The 22,119-nt window shown below is 41.4% G+C and overlaps 2 protein-coding genes across 2 annotated transcripts in view; one reads left to right on the plus strand and one right to left on the minus strand.

The window, feature by feature from the left end:
- cyfip1 (cytoplasmic FMR1 interacting protein 1) overlaps positions 1-22,119 on the plus strand; it is a 31,102-nt gene that overhangs the window by 854 nt on the left and 8,129 nt on the right. Inside the window, exons 2-23 of the mRNA XM_038716632.1 lie at positions 4,746-4,866; positions 5,832-5,921; positions 6,472-6,549; positions 6,918-7,019; positions 7,104-7,285; positions 8,021-8,117; positions 8,491-8,619; positions 8,723-8,827; positions 9,826-9,917; positions 10,654-10,771; positions 11,334-11,456; positions 11,656-11,781; positions 11,859-12,025; positions 12,854-13,001; positions 13,966-14,119; positions 14,466-14,622; positions 15,858-15,954; positions 16,174-16,250; positions 18,046-18,154; positions 18,253-18,372; positions 18,511-18,710; positions 20,008-20,095. Coding sequence (XP_038572560.1) covers positions 4,750-4,866; positions 5,832-5,921; positions 6,472-6,549; positions 6,918-7,019; positions 7,104-7,285; positions 8,021-8,117; positions 8,491-8,619; positions 8,723-8,827; positions 9,826-9,917; positions 10,654-10,771; positions 11,334-11,456; positions 11,656-11,781; positions 11,859-12,025; positions 12,854-13,001; positions 13,966-14,119; positions 14,466-14,622; positions 15,858-15,954; positions 16,174-16,250; positions 18,046-18,154; positions 18,253-18,372; positions 18,511-18,710; positions 20,008-20,095 — 2,676 coding nt within the window. The 5' untranslated portion in view covers positions 4,746-4,749. The remainder of the gene's footprint in view (positions 1-4,745; positions 4,867-5,831; positions 5,922-6,471; positions 6,550-6,917; positions 7,020-7,103; positions 7,286-8,020; positions 8,118-8,490; positions 8,620-8,722; positions 8,828-9,825; positions 9,918-10,653; positions 10,772-11,333; positions 11,457-11,655; positions 11,782-11,858; positions 12,026-12,853; positions 13,002-13,965; positions 14,120-14,465; positions 14,623-15,857; positions 15,955-16,173; positions 16,251-18,045; positions 18,155-18,252; positions 18,373-18,510; positions 18,711-20,007; positions 20,096-22,119) is intronic.
- LOC119901138 (fibronectin type III domain-containing protein 9) lies at positions 20,361-21,414 on the minus strand. The gene has a single exon (XM_038716639.1). It carries the CDS (start codon positions 21,330-21,332, stop codon positions 20,694-20,696), a length of 639 nt encoding a protein of 212 aa, XP_038572567.1. The 5' UTR covers positions 21,333-21,414; the 3' UTR covers positions 20,361-20,693.

The raw sequence follows: 22,119 nt of genomic DNA on the forward strand, positions 1-22,119 counted from the left end.
ATTCACTGCCCAGTCATTCACTCCACCCGTTCAGTCAGCCTCATGTAAATATTTAGGGAAATATCTTTCTAGTTACTATGTGTCAAGACTATAGTGTCCCTTTAGAGGGGCATTATGGCAGCTGCTGTGTCGAGTGTCCATCAAACGTGTTGTCTTACAGTGAGAGGAGGAGTCTTTCACTTGAATCACTGCTGCATTACTTTTAGTCTTCTTTTGTAAGGTGCAAATATGGTGAAAGTGTTGTTTTTTTTTCTACCTGTGGTTGAAATTCGTATTTAAAGGTAATTCTTCAGTGTGCTGTACATAATACCGCGGTGAAGCCACTGAAACCTAGCAGTGGGTTTACATTACCCACTGTTGTGCTCTACTGATCAAGTTTGAGAGGATGTAGATTTGTTTAAGCTCTTAAGAAGGCTAAAATAAAATCTCTGTTTTGCATGGTTGGTTATGTGCCTGTTTGGAAATCTTTGAAAGGTCTTCTGTATTTTACTGAACAGACTTGAAATTCAAGAAATGTCTGTTGGACCATGTCTTTCAGCTTTTGCTTGCATTTATTGAACAGTGATTTATGCTTATGAGAAAATGATAAAGACAAACCAAACCCAGGCTGCATAGACACGATGATCCTCATTTGGACGTCTCATACATTTATTTGCATTTTTCATGCTGTTGGGTTCAAGATAATACTTTTATAAGTCTTTCTGGTGAGCACTTGATGTAGTCTACACACCACTGAGCAGTCAGGAAGTCTTTCAATAAAGTGTGCACCTTATGTTTTGGACAAATTAACTTTGTTTGTGTGCACTGACTGATATAAAAACTGAGAAACATGAGATTCATTTTGCATTGATAAGTGGTAACTGTGGTGTGATATTCTGCAAAATAAGTGTCAACGTTTTTTTTTTCACACCTCAGTCGAAAACTTCCTTCAGACTGACAGGGTTTGATGCAAAAAAGTTCCTGATAATGTCACACGAAGCCCCTTCCATTGTGACTATTTTGTTCGTGTTTTCTGTTTGCCATCTTTAAGGAAATGCCCATGGTACGTGTTCTGCAGGGCATAGATTACTGTTGTTGCATCTGTTTCTCACTTTAGAGAAATGGTGGCTTCCTCCCCATCTTCAGATGTGAAACGTTTGAAGTGTGATCTGCTGGTAAATGTTTCATATGCTCTATTGGGCATGAGGCATTGGCATTAGTCAACAGTGAAAACTGTATCGTACCACAGATGAATATTTCTGCTGCTGTTTGCACACAGTTACTAGCTTAAAAGGTCAGTTCACATAAAAGGTACTGGGCAGGGTATATGCATATAGTTTCAGTTTTATCGGCAGCGGTTGTGAGATTTCTGTCTTTAACATTTGTGCTGCTATTCCACAATGGAGGTGAATGGAAATTCACTTGTGGTGCTCACAGCATAGAAAAACAACAATGTTTTGATCAGTGGTTCCCAACTATTTTTGTACACCCCTACAGCCCTCTCAGATGAACGCAAATATGTGTGTGTGATTTTAAAATTGTTGTGTTTTTTAACACTGTTAAATGTTACAATAGCTTTTAAATACAATTTAACTGTCACAGTTTAGGGCAATTTCAAGCATGTATCGATTATTTTAGCTAACTGTTTTAACCATTTATTCATTACTTTAAGCTAACTATTTCCACCATACTTTTAGGTGACTGTTTCAACCTTTCTGCTCACTTGTTAAATTGCAAAACACACTCTCAATTGTACCTAATATATGTTTTAAATTAGCTGAGCTAAAATTGTTCCATGTACTGTACCTCTTGGCAAATACTGAAGCATCCTGGGTCGGGAACTAGTCTACTGGTCTAGATACTCCGTAGACCTCACTGCACTCTGTTTTTAGAGTGACTATCTCCTATTTTTCCACTACTTCTAGTTCTTTTTGTTTATTTCTTGACATGTTGTCTCTCGGCTGATGTAATTTTAATTGTCCTCAGTCTTTAGTGGGATCTCATAAAGAGCTAAGAAGCTTTAAGTGAACGATTTATTAACCATTATTATTACTGATTACGTGGCAGTGCCTTGTGTTTGCCCACTGCTTGGCACACCTAGGTTACCTGCTTGAGGCTGGTTTTAAGCTCCTTACTGTGTAATTACAGAGGGAGCCCTGCAAACACATGGTGTGCCACTTCAGCTGTGGGCGTAATGGCCAACAACCTGGCAGGCTAAATGAATGCTTGAAGAGGCATGACTTTTCTAATGTGTCCGTTGTCTGCCTCTTCTAAGAGGATGCTGCACTCATAACAGGAACTGTGCACTAAAGCAAAAGCTACCAAGGTTCCTTTTTTTTTTTTAAGTAATGGACATTGTTTCTCCCCAAAGTTAAAATAAGTTTGACCAATAGACTTAACAGTAGTTGTACTTGCTATAGTTAGAACATTTGTCCCAGCTACTTCATGTTATGTTTTTTTCATTTTCTCTAATATCCATATGAACAGTTTCTAAGTACAAAAATGTATTTTTTTTAAAATGCAGAACTGTGTGTGTGTGTCCTTTTTTATTGGTTACTTTCAGTTTCTTGGACGTCAACCTGTTCAGTGTCAGTCCTTCCCTGCCTTTAAGTAGACCTTGCATCACATGCTCATACTGTCTGGGATTTATACTTCCCTGTTCTGCACTGGTACGCTGCTTACTGGACTGTTTGCAGTTCAGTTTGGCAAACGAAAAAAAGCCATTTGGCTGAATCATTAATGAGACTGCTTTACATAGATGACATTTCCCATCTGACTTCCTCCTCTATCAGAAACTGTGTTTCGCAACTAACCACACCTATTTTTACTCCCTGTACAATTGAATAACTTTTGTTATTGTGTTGTATATGTTGGCATTGTAGCTCTAATTCCATATGCATTATAAAAATGGCAACTTACAAATTACTTCTTACATGGCTCACAGTGCAGTCTCTAAGTAGTAATACAATTTTAGTTTTGCTGGCTCTGTACTCCCGCACATTTGATCTGAAATAAAACAACTATGAGGTGCTGACTTTCAGCTTTGATTTGAGTGTCAACAGTGTGAACTGTACTTTTCAACCAGCGGCACAGAAAATGAACATCCTCACATGCTGTTAAACCGCTCAGCCATTGTGTCATTTCAAGTTTATTGTACTGTACGGAGCTGAAACGTAGAACGCGTGTCACAGTCCAAACGGAGGAACTGACTGGCTTTTTTATACATTTATGAGGCAACAAATCAATTTGTCAGGGCTGTGATGCTGTTTTTCAGAGCATGAGCGCGTGAACTGAAGTGAAATCAAACTACTCCTCTAGCTTAAGTGCTAATCAATGCCATCTAAAGATACACGGTACGACCTTAAAGTGCTTTTCATTACTTGTAGTTTGCAAAAATGCTTTTCAGAAATATAAATATGTAACAATGAAGCCTACTTTACCAAGAAGTGCCTTTCAGATATCTTAAAAAGTAACTAATTGGAACATACAATATTTAAAGTTTAAAAAAAAAGTCTTAATGCTACCATAACCACCAGCCAAGGTTTTTTTTTGTAGTCTGATGCACAGGCTTTGTAGAAATCCTTGTGGAGTGCATGTCTGGGCTTGCATTAGCCATCCAGGTCCTCTGCCTGCTTTGCATAACGCCTGCACAGTGAATAACAATAATATTTTGAAGGAAAATAAAACAAGCTCATAGTACAGGGAGGCAACGTCACAGGTCCCCTTCTGGCTGAAGATGAAATGGTGGATGGATGAATATTTTGTTGGCATTTAACAGCTACAAATGGCATGAGCCCGAGGGGTGGGACTCTGGCTCTGTATCTGCAAGAACAAATTTCAAACTCACTGTACTCAGACAGGTTTTATCACCATCAGCCATTCAGGTGTTGAGCATCTTATAAGGGCTGACAAAGACATAAAGGTGACTGCGTGTAATACGAGCCCCCTAAAATGTCAGCACCCTGCAGCAGTCCTTAAAATTATATGGACCCTGTCCTCTTTGTGCTCTGTGCTGTACTTCCATCTACAGAGCAGGAGGCCGGTGACCTCCTCTGACCCTGGGCCTGTGCACGCAACGACGGCCAGGCTTTTGTGTTGGCGGTTTGTCGCTGTGGATTGTTGGACTCTCTGTCAATTCTGATTGCAATAGGTTTTTTGATTGTTCAGTGTCCGTGACGTCCGAAAGTCAGCAGTCAGCAGCAGCGTGAGAATGCAAACCAAAGCATACCACGCCACTTACAAATACACTACTAAGAGCAAAACAGTGAGTCGACAACATCACACTCTGAAATAGCAGCATTATTCCACATCTAAAATAGCCTGTTGAATGCATGTTCAAGATTAATGATAAGCAAAAGCAAACAGACATTAGGTGTGTTTGTTTTTAGCAGTGCAGAAGCCATGATTCAGCACTGACGTTTTTGTTTGATACTGAGGCTGGAAGCAATGTGCGGCCTGATAGGTGTTTGCACAAAGGGGAACCTAATGCACTCTTTGAAGCTTCATCGGAAGGGGCTGATCAGAGCCAAAGGTGCTCTGTCTGCAGCTGCATCAGTGTACTAGTTAGTTGGGTATTGTGGGTCTTTTTAGGATGAATTTCAGTTTAGTTTTCCTAGTCCATCCTCCTCTATGCTGTTGCTGTGTTGTCAAATCAACTGTACAGCCACAGTTAAGGAAGAAATCTGTCTGCTAGGCCGCATTGTGTTCGATAAGGTCCTGCGTTTCTTTACAAAAGTTATAAAAATTCTTCTTCTTATCCTTTTCAGCAACATGGCGTCCACAGTGACTTTAGAGGATGCCCTCTCCAATGTGGACCTGCTGGAGGAGCTGCCGCTCCCGGACCAGCAGCCATGCATCGAGCCCCTCCCGTCCTCAGTCATGTTTCAGGTCAGTCCTGATCTGCTTCACTAATCTTCTATGCGGTGTGATAAGGCTACATTTCCTCTACGGCATGCAATTATTTTATGATTATGTCCCGTTACATATACAGTCATTTTGATGGCCACCAGTGAACATATTTTCTGGATTATTTCTCTTGAAGGGGGTGAGAAGACATGGAAACACATCATGTGCTGCATTTACATAGAATAAGAGATAAATAATGAATGAAACCAGCAAAATAAAATTATTACTAATACATTTACACACTTATAACCTGTAGCACATGTTACTTTTCTGAACAAATTTGGCACAATGACTAAATGTTATATTAAAGTAAATTTAATTTCCTTTGTCTTTTTTCCCCTCCATCTCTAACTTCCTCCCTCATTTTATGCTCATCTACCTTATCTACCACCATCCCCTTCCCCAATAATAAAATAATACATTTACATAACAAACAAATATACACAGTTTATAGTCCCTTATAAAATTAATGTAATAGGAATAAACTGTTAGTTACTTTAGAACTGCTAATTTCCCATATCGGTAGTCCACCTGAGCTCCCTGTTGGGAGTTCCGATGGTATAGTAAGTGAACATATTGATTTTCGAGTTGTTGTTCATTGGAAACATGATTGCAATATAATCTATTTTCTGTGTTACATAAGATGAAAAAGAAACAGAGATTTAATTGCGGGAGGCTGCAAAACAGCATTACATGCAGCTCACTAATGATAGCACCTGAATGCACTTTTAATTTCCCATGCAAAATTTTGAAATGATGTAGAACTGGAGAAATATAAAATGATTTGTGTAAGGCCAGTCTACTTGGGTAGGCCACACATGTGAATACAATTCATGGGAAACACTGAGAAGAGAAATCAAATTACCTCTGCAGTGGTTACTACTACTGCCTGACATCTATACCAATGTCTCTTTTTTTCTAAACATACGTTCCCCATCTTCCCACAGCCCAACTTCAACACCAACTTTGAGGACCGCAATGCATTTGTCACCGGCATCGCCAGATACATTGAGCAGGCCACAGTCCACTCCAGCATGGTACAGTAGGAGGGTCACATCTCTTGGAAATCACCTATCAGCGCTTTATTTTTAGTGTCAGTTCTCTCTCACCTCAGTGAAGACTTGGTGGGGAAAAATAAATTCACCAGAATGGGGTCAAGGGCTCTGGATCTAGTAAGGGACTTAACCCACCAGCGCATTTGGCATTGTATAGCACGGAGCTCCTAGGATCCAGGCCCAGAAGCAAATGGCCCCTGGACAAACGCATGCTTTGGACCATCTCTTAACAGGAATAGTAGGGCTTTGTGTCTAATTAGTGAGGGATAATTGCTCGCGGTCTGAATCAAACAGCACTTTGTATGGAGGCAGGGCTGGTTTGCACCTCCCAGCTACTCACTGCTTACAAAAGAAGCAATGGTGCATGCACATTTTAGTCCTTATGTATTGTATGCGTATTGTTTTGTTTCTTGATTTAGTCTGGAAAGTGTGTGTGTGTGTGTGTGTGTGTGTGTGTGTGTGTGTGTAAAATATAATATACACGCACATTTCAGTTATCGATGTAACTGACTGGTTTTGTGTTTTGAATCAGAATGAGATGTTGGAGGAGGGGCAGGAGTATGCCATCATGCTCTACACCTGGAGGAGCTGCTCACGTGCAATACCACAGGTAATCGCTTTGTGTCTGGTGTTCCCAAGACTTATTTATATTATCATACGGAGACACGATTAGTCAGTTAATGTGTTCACAGAAAATTAAATGGCAACTATTTTGAAAATCTGTTAATCATTTAAGACATTTTCCATGTCAAAATCACCAATATTCCAGGTTATAAAGTTTTAGTCTAGTCTTCAGTTAACATCACTGTTAATTGAATATCTTTGGGATTTATACTGTCTGTGGGACAAATGCGCAATTTGAATATGTTCCTTTCAAATAATTGTCAGTTGCGGCTCTAAACTTGTATGCTAATCTCAGTGAGCAACAGCTTCCCGGGGTTTCACTTTGTTTCACTTGTTTGTCTTTTTCTCTCGTAGGTGAAATGCAACGAACAGCCCAACAGAGTGGAGATCTATGAGAAGACCGTGGAGGTCCTGGAGCCAGAAGTCACCAAGCTGATGAATTTCATGTACTTCCAGGTAATTTCCACTCTCCATTCAGCTCCATGTAGGCTGGCCAAGTGGCAAAAACCAAATATTTCCCCTCCTCTTTCTCTAATCCAGCGTACAGCCATCGACCGCTTCTGTGGCGAAGTCCGTCGCCTGTGTCACACCGAGCGCAGAAAAGACTTTGTCTCCGAGGCGTACCTGCTAACCCTCGGGAAGTTCATCAACATGTTTGCCGTGCTGGATGAGCTGAAAAACATGAAATGCAGCGTCAAGAACGACCACTCTGCCTACAAACGGTATTCAGGAACACTGAAGGCAACACTACACATACTCTCACATGCCTGATTAACACAACGGACACTAGATGGCAGCATCAGTCAGCATCAGTCAGCTTCCATGAAGACCGCTCTGTGTTCTTATTTACACTCACGCTTAAGCCGCATGTGTTACACCAGGGGGGTTTCAAAGTCTGACACAACCCACCCCTTTGACTTTTTTTTTTTTATATATGCATGTAAATGTCCAGGTTTTTAACACAGAGAAAATGGAAACTATCTGTATATGAATGGCTAGAAGACAGTGAGTGTTGCAGCGATGTAATAATCATGATGTAGGGACATTCTCTGCCTTAGTATTAATGTATTAATATATTAATGGATTTTGTAACTGTTATTGTTACATTAAATTTGTTGCTGTAAGCTTTGTAAGCACAGTTGCCATAATTTAGTGGTTGTAAACAGGAAGTATAATGCTGCCAGTGATTCAGTGAATCAGCTGTAGGCTACAACCAGAGCCCCAGTTTGTTTGGATTTCTCCAGACTGGTAGCATTAAAAGTAGGCCAAAGTAGCTATTATCAGTTCCTCTCACTCCCGCTGGATTACTTTTTTCTATGATTTCTAAGCGGTTTATTTGAGATGGACGAAGTGTAAGTCACATGTGGGTGTCATGTCTGTGTATTCAGGTTTAATTGAGTTATGACACCTCATGTCCCTCTAAATTAAAATAAAATCTGTTTCCTGCCTTCGCCCAGAGCTGCCCAGTTCCTCAGAAAAATGTCTGAGCCTTCATCCATCCAGGAGTCTCAGAACCTGTCCATGTTCCTGGCAAACCACAACAAAATCACTCAGGTTGGTCAGATGTGCATCAAAACTGTTCAGTCAACATTATTATGAGAAAACGTTCTCAACAGCTGCTATTTTCTTGAGCTTATTACAGGAAGGTCAGGAACATCTGCAAAAACACACGACATTTAATAGATTTCCAAGCTGTAAAATGTTTTAAAAAGCCAGTCAGTGAAAGAACATGTTGGAAAAATATGTCACAGTGCAATTTGGTGAGGAGTAAAGCCCAAGCCACAGAGTGATATGCTCTGTGTTTTCTTGCCTTGCTTTTATTAGAATGTACATACTGTTTAGCAATGAGATGAGCCTTTTAAGACTAAAGTGAAATTAATGCATGATTAAGTGAATATTCATTCATCTGTTCTGTGCGGCCTGCCAGTCTTTGCAGCAGCAGTTGGAAGTGATTAATGGGTACGAGGAGCTGCTGGCAGACATTGTCAACCTGTGTGTTGATTACTATGAGAACAAGATGTACCTCACTCCCACTGAGAAACACATGCTGCTCAAAGTAAGGACCTGTGTGTGCAGGTGTAGATAGGTCACCAATTGCTTTTGAGTTCCAGTGACAGTAATGGACATCTTGCTTATCACAGCACTGTTCCACTTCCTAGGTAATGGGGTTTGGCTTGTACCTCATGGATGGAAACAGTAGCAACATCTATAAACTGGATGCCAAGAAAAGAATTAACCTGACCAAGATCGACAAGTTTTTCAAGGTATGGGAGTGTATGCATGTGGCAGATATTGACATTTTATCATGTTTTATGAGTCAACCAAAGATAACAAGATATCATAATGTAAGAAGTGAAGCAATACAGAAGAAGGTAAAATGCAGCTAGGGAGGTCAAGTAGATCCAAAAAAAGAAGAGAACAAAAGGGAAAGAAAAATTAAGCTCCGCACAAGGTCCATGCTTCACAAGTCATTATAATTTCCAGGTGGGGTCTTTGATTATCATTGCTGCGTATGAATATTTAGTAACCGCAGGGTGTACCCGTGTGTGGTGGCTGTGAAGTGACTTCATCCCTCGCTATTAACTGTTGCTCCTAATTTTTCCTTTTGGAGAACTTCTGAAAATCTGATTAATGCGTGATTAAGCTGTTCTTGTATCCACTGTAACGTTATGCTGAATATGACTGTAACAAATTAATTATTCTGCCAATTATTTGGCCAATTAATTGTCAGGAAACTGCCCCCAAAATCAAATATCTTAAATTTACAATGACGTAAAACGGAGGAAACAGCAAATACTCACATGGTAGTGGGAATGGAACAAGGGAATGTTTGGTATTTTTGCTTAAAGAAATAGCATAAACAGTTAAATAATTGGCTGTTATTCTTTTGTCGATCAACTAATTGATTAATTGACTAATCATTTCTGCTAAAATATACATTTTAATTACAATGCATGTTCTCTTAATGGACATTGTAAAATTACACAAGAGAAAATTACTGAAGATAACCTGCTTTTACATATAATGATTGCGAATGGTTTTATATATTTTTTGGTATTTTCATTTGGACTTTTTCACTTAAACAGTCCATTCAAACGTTGTCTGCTTTGGCAACTAGAATTACCATTTTTCCACACTGGGCTGTTTGCGCTCTTCCTTTGGGTCATTTGTAGCTTTTCAGCAAGACAATTGATCTGGTCTGGCCCTCCGCTGTTTGATATGGAATTAATCATGCAAATCTCTGTGTTCTTGGTGTTCTCAGCAACTCCAGGTGGTCCCTCTGTTCGGTGACATGCAGATTGAGTTGTCCCGTTACATCAAGACCAGTGCTCATTTTGAAGAGAACAAATCCAGGTGAGAGGAGAAAACGCCCTCTTTGTATGAAACTAGGGTCACTGACAGATAAATTATTTAGCCATGTGAAAAGGATGAAAGTATGGAGTGTGAAGATGTAAAGAGTGGTGTCTTGTTAAACGTTGTCACTGCTGTCAGGGTGAGGTTGTCCTTCTGCTTGTATGGTTTTTGACCCTAATGCCTCCTGCAGTTGTAACACTGGCTCATTCCGTTGTTCCCACCATTACACCACTTGCCTGTGAATAATTTTACGTTGTTGAGGTGCAATTTGGAGCATTATGATGTAAAGCTAATGACATTTTAAAAACCGCTCACAAACATCACTTTGGTCCTGACTGAATTATATCAACACCTTAACTTTTTTATGTAGCACCATCATCAGGTTAAAATTTAAATTTCACTTGTTAAGAAATGTTGCTCAAATACAAGTAAAGATTTTTGTCAATAAGAAATAAGCCAGCCTTATTCTTTAAATGTCACATACACTTAACTTAAAAGGTTTTTCTTTGAGAACTGATATAATGGCATACTGTAGCATACTTTGTATAACCACTGTTGCTGTTGAGTGTTTCCTTTTTATTTTTCAAGGCGACTGTCAAATAAATAACAGAATTAAATTATAATCTTAAGTGTAACGATTTTTGTTTTTCTCGTTGGAATGTCTTTATTCTTTCTTAACAAGAGTCCATCCCTGTATTCCTCCCTCTGCTTCTCTGCCCTCTCACTTGCCCTCTAGGTGGACTTGCACGTCTATATCCAGCAGCCCCCAGTACAACATCTGTGAGCAGATGATTCAAATCCGCGAGGATCATATGCGCTTCATCTCGGAGCTGGCTCGCTATAGCAACAGTGAGGTTAGTACGTAATTCTATGGGGCTTCAAGTGAGACACTCAGGTATGCAGCTGGTGAAGACTGGTCATCAGCTGGGTGTTAGATTACCTTTGAGGCGAGCACATACTGATACTGCTGTGAGTGGCTTTGTACATTACATGCATACGTTCACTTTTAACCTCAGATGTGGGGGGAAGTACACCCCCCCACCCCCACCCTCTTATGTGATGGATATTTGAGTCTCCAGCTGTGATGTAACAAGCTTTTCAGCAGATGTCTTGTCCCAGTGGATTTTCAGGAGTCACTATTCAGTGTGGTTCAGATGGAAATTTAACCAATTGACTTGCGGATCAGAATTGCAGACTTGGGGATTACAGAAAAAGTAATCAGAATGGTCACTTCCTGTATGGCGCAATCGTCTCTGGGGTTTTTTCACTCCGTGCGTTTCATTAAGTCGCTGACCAGTCTGAACCAATTCTTTTCAAATTCGTCTCACCAACATGTGCTGTAAGTCAGCATTTTATTGCGTGCCCATTCAGTGTTCTGTTCGTGGTGTGTTAGTGTGTTCATTTGTGTCCACGTAGGTGGTGACCGGATCAGGGCGTCAGGAAGCCCAAAAGACTGATTCTGAATACAGGAAGCTGTTTGACTTGGCTCTTCAGGGCATGCAGCTGCTCTCCCAATGGAGCGCTCACGTCATGGAAGTGGTGAGGAAGCACAAATTATGGGAAAAGAAAATACATGGAGTGAATGGTTTTTGTTGAGATATAGTTATATAATATATAATATTGTACTGGTAGCGGCTTTAATGGATAGCACATTACTCCCTGATTGATTTATGGTTGGTGTTGATTTTTTTTTTTTTTGTCTTGTCACATCTTTTAAATTCACTGACTTTCCCCACAGTACTCCTGGAAACTGGTTCATCCAACCGACAAGTACTCCAACAAGGAGTGCCCTGACAACGCTGAGGAGTATGAGCGCGCCACCAGATACAACTACACAAGCGAGGAGAAGTTTGCTCTTGTGGAGGTCAGTTGTGACTTCACTCCCCTTTTTTTGCACTACTAACAGTCTCGTCACTGATTAAAATGTTGTGCTTCTGACAGGTGATGGCAATGATAAAGGGACTGCAGGTGTTGATGGGACGTATGGAGAGTGTGTTTAATCACGCCATCCGTCACACCATCTACTCAGCTCTGCAGGACTTTGCTCAAATCACTCTGCGTGACCCGCTGCGGCAGGCCATCAAGAAGAAGAAAAACGTCGTCCAGAGGTACGGTTCGCACCGCAGTCGAAATGACTCCAGTAATCGCATTCACATCTCAACGCACACACAAGTATTATTCTGTTAATATTGCCCAAAAGTCAGTCAGGGAGTCGCTCTAAAAGCCCTCCACTGTATGCTCGCATCCAACAAAAAATAGCAGACTGTTAAAGTTAGCACCTTGATGGTGAACACAAGTGGAGCATTTAGCAGCTGAAGTGCCAGATATTTCCCTCAGGAGCCAGTGGAAACCAGAAACGGAGCTAAAATGAGAGTGAATATTGGGCTGACATTGGTCAGGTGGACAGAAACACAACTCCAAACGAATGCTAATGTTTGCCGTGGAGAGAGAGAGAGAGAGAATTCTGTTTTAATTTTGAATAAATGTATATTCATTCTGTGTGTTTGAATGTGGTCTACAACCTTCATTTAATTGCAGCCCTGTGTTGTAGAATAACAAATAAATGTAACTTGAAACCTGAATGGACAAATGCTTTAAAACCATATGTCTATTAAAGGTATAGTCATTTTTGGATGTTGTGGTGAATCTGTTTCCCTGCAGATGTCCCTGAATGCTCCATTAAACTCCTGTAGATCTGCTCCCTTAGAAATGTCTGTGGTGTATAATGAATCGAACCCTGCTGAGTTGTTAAGGCCCTCCAGCAAATTGGTCACAGCAACAATATTTTCTGTGTGCTTTATCACATTCATATTTCACAAGGGAAGCTGTATGCAGCAATTACAGTGTGTGTAATTGTCTGTACTCATGCATAGACTCCCACGCCAACGGTTGATGGGAAAACTCACTCAGTTTTTTGAATTGCCCTTTCACTGCAGTGTCCTCCAGGCCATCCGGAAGACAGTGTGTGACTGGGAGACCGGCCGGGAGCCGCCAAACGACCCTGCCCTCCGTGGAGAAAAAGATCCGAAGGGTGGCTTTGACATCAAGGTTCCTCGTCGTGCAGTGGGGCCCTCCAGTACACAGGTCTCTGCTGACAGTCAATTTAACTTTTCCTCTCGTTATCCTTTCCCACACCTTCAAAGTCTTACACAATTTGACCCGGGGTGCCGAAAGTCGACATTAATCAGACGTATGAAGCTCACAGTGCCCCTGTAGCACTTCGGATTTGAGCTTTTTGAGCAGGTTTGCAACACGTCACGTCAAAGTTGAATCACCCCTGGATAAGGTAGATAATATGAGCTGAGAAGGTCTCAGGCAGGGCTGCTCTGCCTTATAAACCACTCCACTTCATTTATGAGTGACAATGAATAATCCTTATCACTCAGAGCGCACTTGAGCGGCTCTACTTAAGTTCATATATTACAGTGCTGAATAGTAATCATCTGTGCAATTATGTATCGCACATATTGTCATTTTGAAGAAGCATCCGCTATGTTGCGTAAACCACACAGATGTATCAGCTTACAGCTCACTTCCAAGAACTAATCTGTTTTCCAGGTGCAGGACTATAAAGCTCAGCTAAACAATCACCGTCTGTGTATGTATGAAATCAACATGTTTCTGCACCACTCCTGTGTTTAGATTACTAAATGATAGAGATGAAAATGGGTCTAAGAAACTGTTGCCCAATGATGTTTGCTTGTAGTGTACTTTGAGTGAAGATCAAAAGGAAAATGTACTGCAGCCTCCCTGCAGATGCATGTTTGAAATGATGGAAAAGCCCGAAAGAAACAAGAGGAAAATTCACATTACTAGTAATTTCTTTTTAATGAGATTCTATTCTGTGACATGTAGGAGGCAACGCAGAGAGAAGAGCTTTTATCCGACAGGCCATCCACCTATAATGACATTAGAATAAGAGTATATGAAGATGTGTGGTGTTTGCAGGTGCTAATAAAACCACCAGGTTGCTGACACTAATAAGATTTTACTTCCTCCCAATGAATCATCTAATGTGGTTCCCTCTGCTTCTTTTCTTTATCTGCAGCTCTACATGGTGAGGACTATGCTGGAGTCTCTCGTTGCTGACAAAAGTGGGTCTAAGAAGACTCTGCGCAGCAGTCTGGAAGGCCCCACTATCCTGGACATTGAGAAGTTTCACCGCGAGTCTTTCTTTTACACCCATCTGCTGAACTTTAGTGGTAAAAAAACAACAGCATGACCCGTAGCTTTTCTGAGCCCTTCACATTAGGGCTGAATGACATGCAAAAAACAAACAAATATTGTGATACAAGTCACATTTTAGTGTGATTGACAAGCGTGTTCGCTGCCTGGAGACTATAATTTGTAGGCCGGGGTATCTCTGTAGTACCACGCTGCTTCATTAATAATTATATGTTTTAACACATTTTACCTTCATCCAAAAATTGTAGCTCCTGCCATTTGTATATTTTATTATTTCTATTGATTGTTCAGCCCTACTGTGCATGCTGTGTAACTGCAGGCTCTCTAATAAAACCAATCCTTCTGTACTCTTTCTCTATGCAGAGACCTTGCAGCAGTGTTGTGACCTTTCCCAGCTCTGGTTCAGGGAGTTCTTCCTGGAGCTCACAATGGGCCGCAGGATCCAGTTTCCCATCGAGATGTCCATGCCCTGGATCCTCACTGACCACATCCTGGAGACAAAGGAAGCATCCATGATGGAGTAAGGACAGCTTACAGTGTCTTTTTGTTTTCTGTGACAAGATTAACTTTGATTGTGGGGTGTGGCTCTGAGTGCTTCCTAAATGTGGGTGACCTCCACTCAGTACTGTCCCTGAATGCATCCTTTGTAGCTGCTGCTCTGCTAATGTGTTGCTTTCGCTCCCATTCCTACTAAATTTCTTCCTGTTATTTATTTAGACAATATCATTGTCTTCCTGTGAGATTTTCATTAGCTTGTATTGGCTCTGCACAAATATCTTAATCTGCATGTGAATCATCCATCCAGCAGTGGAAAACTAGATAAATGCATAGAGCATTTCCTGTAACCGGGATGTTCTTTAATTTTGGGTTAATGACACTTTTTGGATATTGAAAAGCTGCTATGGGTTTAAAAATGCCAATGTCCAGAAATGGTACCCTTTTGTGTGTTTCCTTTATGGAACAAACAAATACTCCATAGTATAATTTGATGTTTGGAAGTGCCACACTGTGTCTTTGTCTTGTCATAATTGAAGCACAAAATTTGGTTATGGCTGTGTGAGATTATCAGTGGTATGACTGGCCAGAGGCATTCAGCAATGTCAGTGGTTATTTGTTCTTGTCTTATGGTTTCAAAAAGGATTCTGGATAAAATTTCTAAATACTGGGATTAACCGTAAATGTTCTCATGTCTGTTTTAAATCTTTGCTGCAGGATTATGTTGATAGGAGGCAGGTTTTACATAAGCCGTTAAGCACATCAACCAGCATGAATCATAAGTGCTGTAATTCTTCAACTATTAACCTGAACTTGCTAAAAGAAAGTCTGCATTTCAACCATATAGCTATTTAATACTGACAGTAATTGTTCTATGAAACCCAAATAAATTTGGATATTGATGTTGAGCACTTTGGCAGAGAAGCTGTGCAGTACACTTAATTAAGTTAGAAGAGAAGAAGTTTTCCATCACATTTCTGACTGAAAACAGAACACACATTTCCCTAAACCTGTGAAATGGTCATCGGGACTCGATTTATTGGATCTAACAAATATAATTATTGACACTTTTTCATTTCCAGCACTATATGAACCAATATGGAGGTCTCGCTGTTTTTTTTCTTTCCTTCTTTATAAAAAGTTGCCATATTCCAGTATCTGTCTGTATTTATGTTGTTGCATAAATTCATAGTGTAGCACTTGTAGGGGGGACATCTACTTCCCGAAGGTACATTGGAATTAAACTTTTTTCACCTTCAGGTATGTGCTGTATCCCCTGGACTTGTACAACGACAGTGCACACTACGCCCTGACCAAATTCAAGAAGCAGTTCCTCTATGATGAAATAGAGGCTGAGGTAATAAAATATCTGGTGTATGTACAGGATGATTTGATGTGATAGAGAAGCAACAACACAGTGTCCCCTTTCCATAACAGTTGTGCACGAACAAATTCTATGCAAATAATAATAATTGGGTTTAATGTCAGTTCTTCCCTGTTTTGATGGTGTCACAGATTGAAACATGTATTCTCAAACCTAGCTATATGTTCATTTGAATCTGTTTTGTTATTTCAGGTGAACTTGTGCTTTGATCAGTTTGTCTACAAGCTGGCTGATCAGATATTTGCCTACTATAAGATTCTAGCAGGAAGGTAGGTGAAATATCTGTACACTTCTTTTTCCTTTGGGAAGGATGTGTTGGGTTTATTACTGTACATATTAGTACAACCTGAGTCAGTTATAACATTTTAAAGCTAAGTGTTGCCTCTAAGAGTTCATGAAAACTTGTTAGCAAGCTTGTGGAGAATAGAAAATAGTTATCTAAAAGTTCAAATAATTACCTTAAATAGTTAGCCAAAAGTAATAGATGAACAGGTTGTTAGTTGAAAGTGATGGATAGCCAGTTTGGATAATGGACTAAAATTAATAGATATATAAATGGTCAAAATAGTTGGCTAAAAGTACAGAAATAAGAGTTGATATACACTGCTAAAGAAAATAAAGCACTGCCAGAGCCCTGCAAAATGACCTCCAGCAGGCCACAAATGTGCATGTGTCTGCTCAAACAGTCAGAAACTGACTCCATGAGGGTGGTATGAGGGCCCGACGTCCACAGGTGGGGGTTGTGCTTACAGCCCAACACCGTGCAGGACGTTTGGCATTTGCCAGAGAACACCAAGATTGGCAAATTCGCCACTGGCGCCCTGTGCTCTTCACAGATGAAAGCAGGTTCACACTGAGCACATGTGACAGACGTGACAGAGTCTGGAGACGCCGTGGAGAACGTTCTGCTGCCTGCAACATCCTCCAGCATGACCGGTTTGGCGGTGGGTCAGTAATGGTGTGGGGTGGCATTTCTTTGGGGGGCCGCACAGCCCTCCATGTGCTCGCCAGAGGTAGCCTGACTGCCATTAGGTACCGAGATGAGATCCTCAGACCCCTTGTGAGACCGTATGCTGGTGCGGTTGGTCCTGGGTTCCTCCTAATGCAAGACAATGCTAGACCTCACGTGGCTGGAGTGTGTCAGCAGTTCCTGCAAGAGGAAGGCATTGATGCTATGGACCGGCCCGCCCGTTCCCCAGACCTGAATCCAATTGAGCACATCTGGGACATCATGTCTCGCTCCATCCACCAACGCCACGTTGCACCACAGACTGTCCAGGAGTTGGCGGATGCTTTAGTCCAGGTCTGGGAGGAGGTCCCTCAGGAGACCATCCGCCACCTCATCAGTAGCATGCCCAGGCGTTGTAGGGAGGTCATACAGGCACGTGGAGGCCACACACACTACTGAGCCTCATTTTGACTTGTTTTAAGGACATTACATCAAAGTTGGATCGGCCTGTAGTGTGGTTTTCCACTTTGATTTTGAGTGTGACTCCAAATCCAGACCTCCATGGGTTGATAAATTTAATTTCCATTGATAATTTGTGTGATTTTGTTGTCAGTACATTCAACTATGTAAAGAAAGGAGTATTTAATGAGATTATTTCATTCATTCAGATCTAGGATGTGTTATTTTAGTGTTCCCTTTATTTTTTTGAGCAGTGTAATTAGCTGAAAGTAAAACAGTTGAAATAATTAGCTAAAAGTATTGGATAAACAGTTGAAGAATCCAAGATCCAGTAGTAGAAATGCAAAATTGTGAAATCACACAAAATACTAAATCCACCTGAATACTGTCAATTCAACTGAATGAAAACAATAATGTTGCAGTATCTACTTTTTGGAGGGTTGTTAAACATTTTACTTTTAATCAAGATAACACATTTGGAACATAGCGGATGATATCTCTGAAGGGGTACTCATAAAGGGATGTGGGTGGATATCAGGTGCTGTTCTAATGCCCTTTGTTCCAGAAGAAATTGTTTTAAAACATGCACTCACACTTTTATGGAAACACCCTGTGCAAGTAACTTGACTCGTTCTCTGTTTATTTGAATCCCTTAGTCTTCTGCTTGACAAACGTTTGAGAGCTGACTGCAAGAACCAAGGGGCCAACATTCCCTGGCCGTCCTCCAACCGCTACGAGACACTGCTGAAACAACGCCACGTCCAGGTATATACTGGACCAATTATGCATATTGACCACTCTATGCCACCATCTTCATTATTTTGGCATCATGTATTGTCCTCCTTACTGATTGTGAATCTTAGCTTCTAGGCCGCTCCATTGATCTGAACAGGCTCATCACTCAGAGGGTTTCAGCTGCCCTTTACAGGTCCCTAGAGCTGGCCATCAACCGCTTTGAGAGTGAGGACCTCACCTCAATCGTGGTATGTTCAGGTTATTTTAATCTTTATGAGTGAATAACATCCTGTTTTTTTTCTGAGTATTTTTGTGTTTACTATTAGATTCTACCATGTGTGTTGGTGTGCAGTTATGGACTTTTTCTGTGTATTATTTTGTTAAAGGAACTGGAAGGTCTTCTGGACATCAACCGCATGACGCACAAGCTACTCAGTAAGTTCTTGACTCTGGACAGCTTGGACGCCATGTTCCGGGAGGCCAACCACAATGTGTCGGCCCCCTACGGCCGGATAACGCTGCACGTCTTTTGGGAGCTCAATTATGACTTCTTGCCCAACTACTGCTACAACGGCTCCACAAACAGGTGTGTTGAGTCACAATCAACTGTCGCTGTCAATACAGTGCCTCTCCTTTCTGAAGTTAGAGTGTAGTGGTGGTAAACTACTTAGCTAATTAACTCTAACATATGTTTAAAGAGATATAGTGCACAATAGCTATCAAGCTGTTGTGTAGGGCATTAATATTTCTTTTCCAATGTTTGGTTTGTACATATTTTATTTCTGCTGTTTGCTCACTCATGTCTGTGATAATAAAGCAATTTCTGCAAAACTATTCAGCTACAATAATTATTAGAAACAATGCCTGCAATTATAGTATATCACAAAAGTGAGTACGTCCCTCACATTTTTTTAAATATTTGATTATACCTTCTCATGTGACAACACTGAAGAAATGACACTTTGCTACAATGTAAAGTAGTGAGTGTACAGCTTGTATAACAGTGTAAATTTGCTGTCCCCTCAAAATAAAACATCACACAGCCATTAATGTCTAAACCACTGGCAACAAAATTGAGTACACCCCTAAGTGAAAATGTCCTCAGGTGTGAATGGGGAGCAGGGCTGTTTAATTTGGTGTTATTGCTTTCACATTCCGTCATACTGGTCACTGGAAGTTCAACAAAAGTTGAGTACACATGCTCAGCGTCATATCCAGAGGTTGTCTTTGGGAAATAGATGTATGAGTGCTGCCAGCATTGCTGCAGAGGTTGAAGGGAACAGATGGTGTCAAGCGTGTGTGGCGGCAACCAGGTGAGGAGTTCAAAGACAAGTGTGTCTTGCCTACAGTCAAGCATGGTGGTGGGAGTGTCATGGTCTGGGGCTGCATGAGTGCTGCCGGCACTGAGGAGCTACAGTTCACTGAGGGAACCATTAATGCCAACATGTACTGTGACATTCTGAAGCAGAGCATGATCCTCCCTTTGGAGACCAGTATTCCAAAATGATAATGACCCCAAACACACCTCCACTGCCTTGCTGAAGAATAGGGTAAAGGTGATGGACAGGCCAAGCATGTCTCCAGACCTAAACCCTATTGAGCTTCTGTGGGGCATCCTCAAACTGAAGGTGGAGGAGCGCAATGTCTCTAATGCCGCGTTCCAGACTGCTCTGAACTGGGAAATCTCCAAGTTGTAATATACAACTTCCAACCTCAAAGCGTCCCAGGGGTGTACTCACTTTTGTGAGATACTGTATCTACTGCGTGACTAGGGGAGGAAGCCTGTGTGTGTGTGTGTGTGAACCTCCTGCCATCCTAGTTATTTGCCTTATACCCTAATGTCGTCAGCGATACATGTTTAATGAATGTCTCTGTGTGTTCAGGTTTGTGCGCACCGTCCTGCCCTTCTCTCAGGAGTTCCAGAGGGACAAACCACCCAATGCTCAGCCCCAGTACTTGTACGGGTCAAAGGTCAGTACACGTTACTTTATCATCAGCCACAGAGAAAGCATGGTCCTTTCACTTTATTTGCTTGGATTCCATGAGTAGAGGACATTTTTTAAATAATTTTGGCCATTACCTGACTGGCTGTGTATGACCTCTTGAGTCCACATGTAGAAGCCAAACATTCACAACATGTTAGTAATATATATATCTATAAATTACAAGTGAAAAAGCATCATTATGGGAAACAATGTGTGTGAAATATCTTAAAACATGTGCGAGGTAATGGCATGCAAGTGTTTTGTATGCAGAAACTTAAATTTATATCACATGAACGCTGTGATCAAAAAGGCCTTCATGAGCTTCTCGTTATTTACAGGGGAAACATTAAATAGAACAAATGATATAGACAGGATCAATTATTTGTGCACAAGTGCAAAACATTGACTAAAACATTGAATGACTAAATCCAGCGCACGGATTACTAAATCCCGAGCCAGGATTATTAAATCGAGAGCACAAATTAGTCGGGTTTTTTTTCTCCATAGGATTTCAGCGGATAAAAATACTCAGTGACAATTCAGTCTGGGCAGAACAATGCTGTGATGACCTCAATCCAGTTGATTCATACTGGCTCAGTGCCGGATAGCTTAGCGAGCGCCCTCAGTTCACGGTCCTGGGTAATTATGTGGCCACTGGTCTGCGCTGAGAGGAGGGGGGGTTGCATGATGCTGGCATGTTTGGCGCTGTCCTCACTGCTTCTTCTGGGAGTGTAGAGGCGTCCAGACCCAGACATGTCTTGGCGGGATGAGTTGGTCAACACATGGCAGTTTTCTGCAGCCTGACTGGGAATAGAGCAGATGGTGTGGAGACATCCCCACAATAGGATGCCAGCGATGACCAGGAGCAAGATGCAGCAGGTCAGCCAGACGCCCATGGCGAGCTCCCAGCCAGCTCGGTCGTGACCTTCGCTGCTGTCACTCAGAGTGCTGAATACCTGGCACTGGTCCCGCACCGGATTGGCCGCCTGACACGTCACACACAAGAAGTAGGCGGTCTGGGGTATGAGGTTGGCCAGGTGTGTGGTGGTCTGACTGACGGGAATGCGTTCCTCGTGCATGAAACTCTTGCGCTTGTAGCCCATCAGCAGGCTGTTCCAGTTTGGGTCATACATGACGCTGTAGAAGGTGTCCCGGCAGCTGGGCAGCGACGGCCAGCTCACTCGGGCCGCGGTGGCTGAGATGTTGTAGACTGCGATCCCCATGGTGCAAGGTTGTTTCTGTAGTCCTAGTGTCTGTTTCTAGAGCCGAGTTGGTGTTATTGAAGTATTCCCTCAGTTATTACAGTCTAACAATATAAAACATAACTGGAAAAGAGAAAGAACATAAACACTGTAAGACACTGAGAGATTACTGTACATTTTGTCCCAGTAATTTCAGATTTTTATGCTTCTCACGATTGGAGCTTTTATATTGAGCCTCCATCACAAGCAGTCATTAAATCAGCATGAAAATAGCAGGTTTGTTGGTGTTGTGTTTTGTGTGATTACAGACTGTATTGACTACTTTGATTACAGCACCTTTCCTGACTTGAATGTCATGACCCCCTACCATCCTACACCCACACCATACAAAGCATGCAAAGTAAAGAACAATATGAGAGGATAATAAGCATTGTATAAAGGATTATCAAATTACATAATGCAGAATGATTTGTGATGAAGCTCATCTGTGCTGTTAAGTGACCTGTTACAGGACAGGTGATGATCTGACAACCTTGAATAGTTTGGCCTGTGGTTTTAGCTTTGACTTGAGTATTATTTGCATTATTTATTAAAACTTAGCTTTTTTCGTGTATAGAATACAAAGTAATGGCATAGTCACCACAGATGTCAGGTGGTGGCAATAGAAGCCTTTCAGGTGTTTAACATTGCCTAAACTGGAAGGGGAAACTGAGGCACAATTCTCAGAAAAGCCCAAGTTTGAATTACTTGTTATTGACATGAGACCAAATGTGAAATAATGAACTGCAAGTATTCACCACTTGTACTA

This window comes from Micropterus salmoides, unplaced genomic scaffold (assembly GCF_014851395.1).
Source record: "Micropterus salmoides isolate LMB-PRFRI ecotype aquatic unplaced genomic scaffold, ASM1485139v1 Ms_hic_scaffold_13, whole genome shotgun sequence".
NCBI lineage: Eukaryota > Metazoa > Chordata > Actinopteri > Centrarchiformes > Centrarchidae > Micropterus > Micropterus salmoides.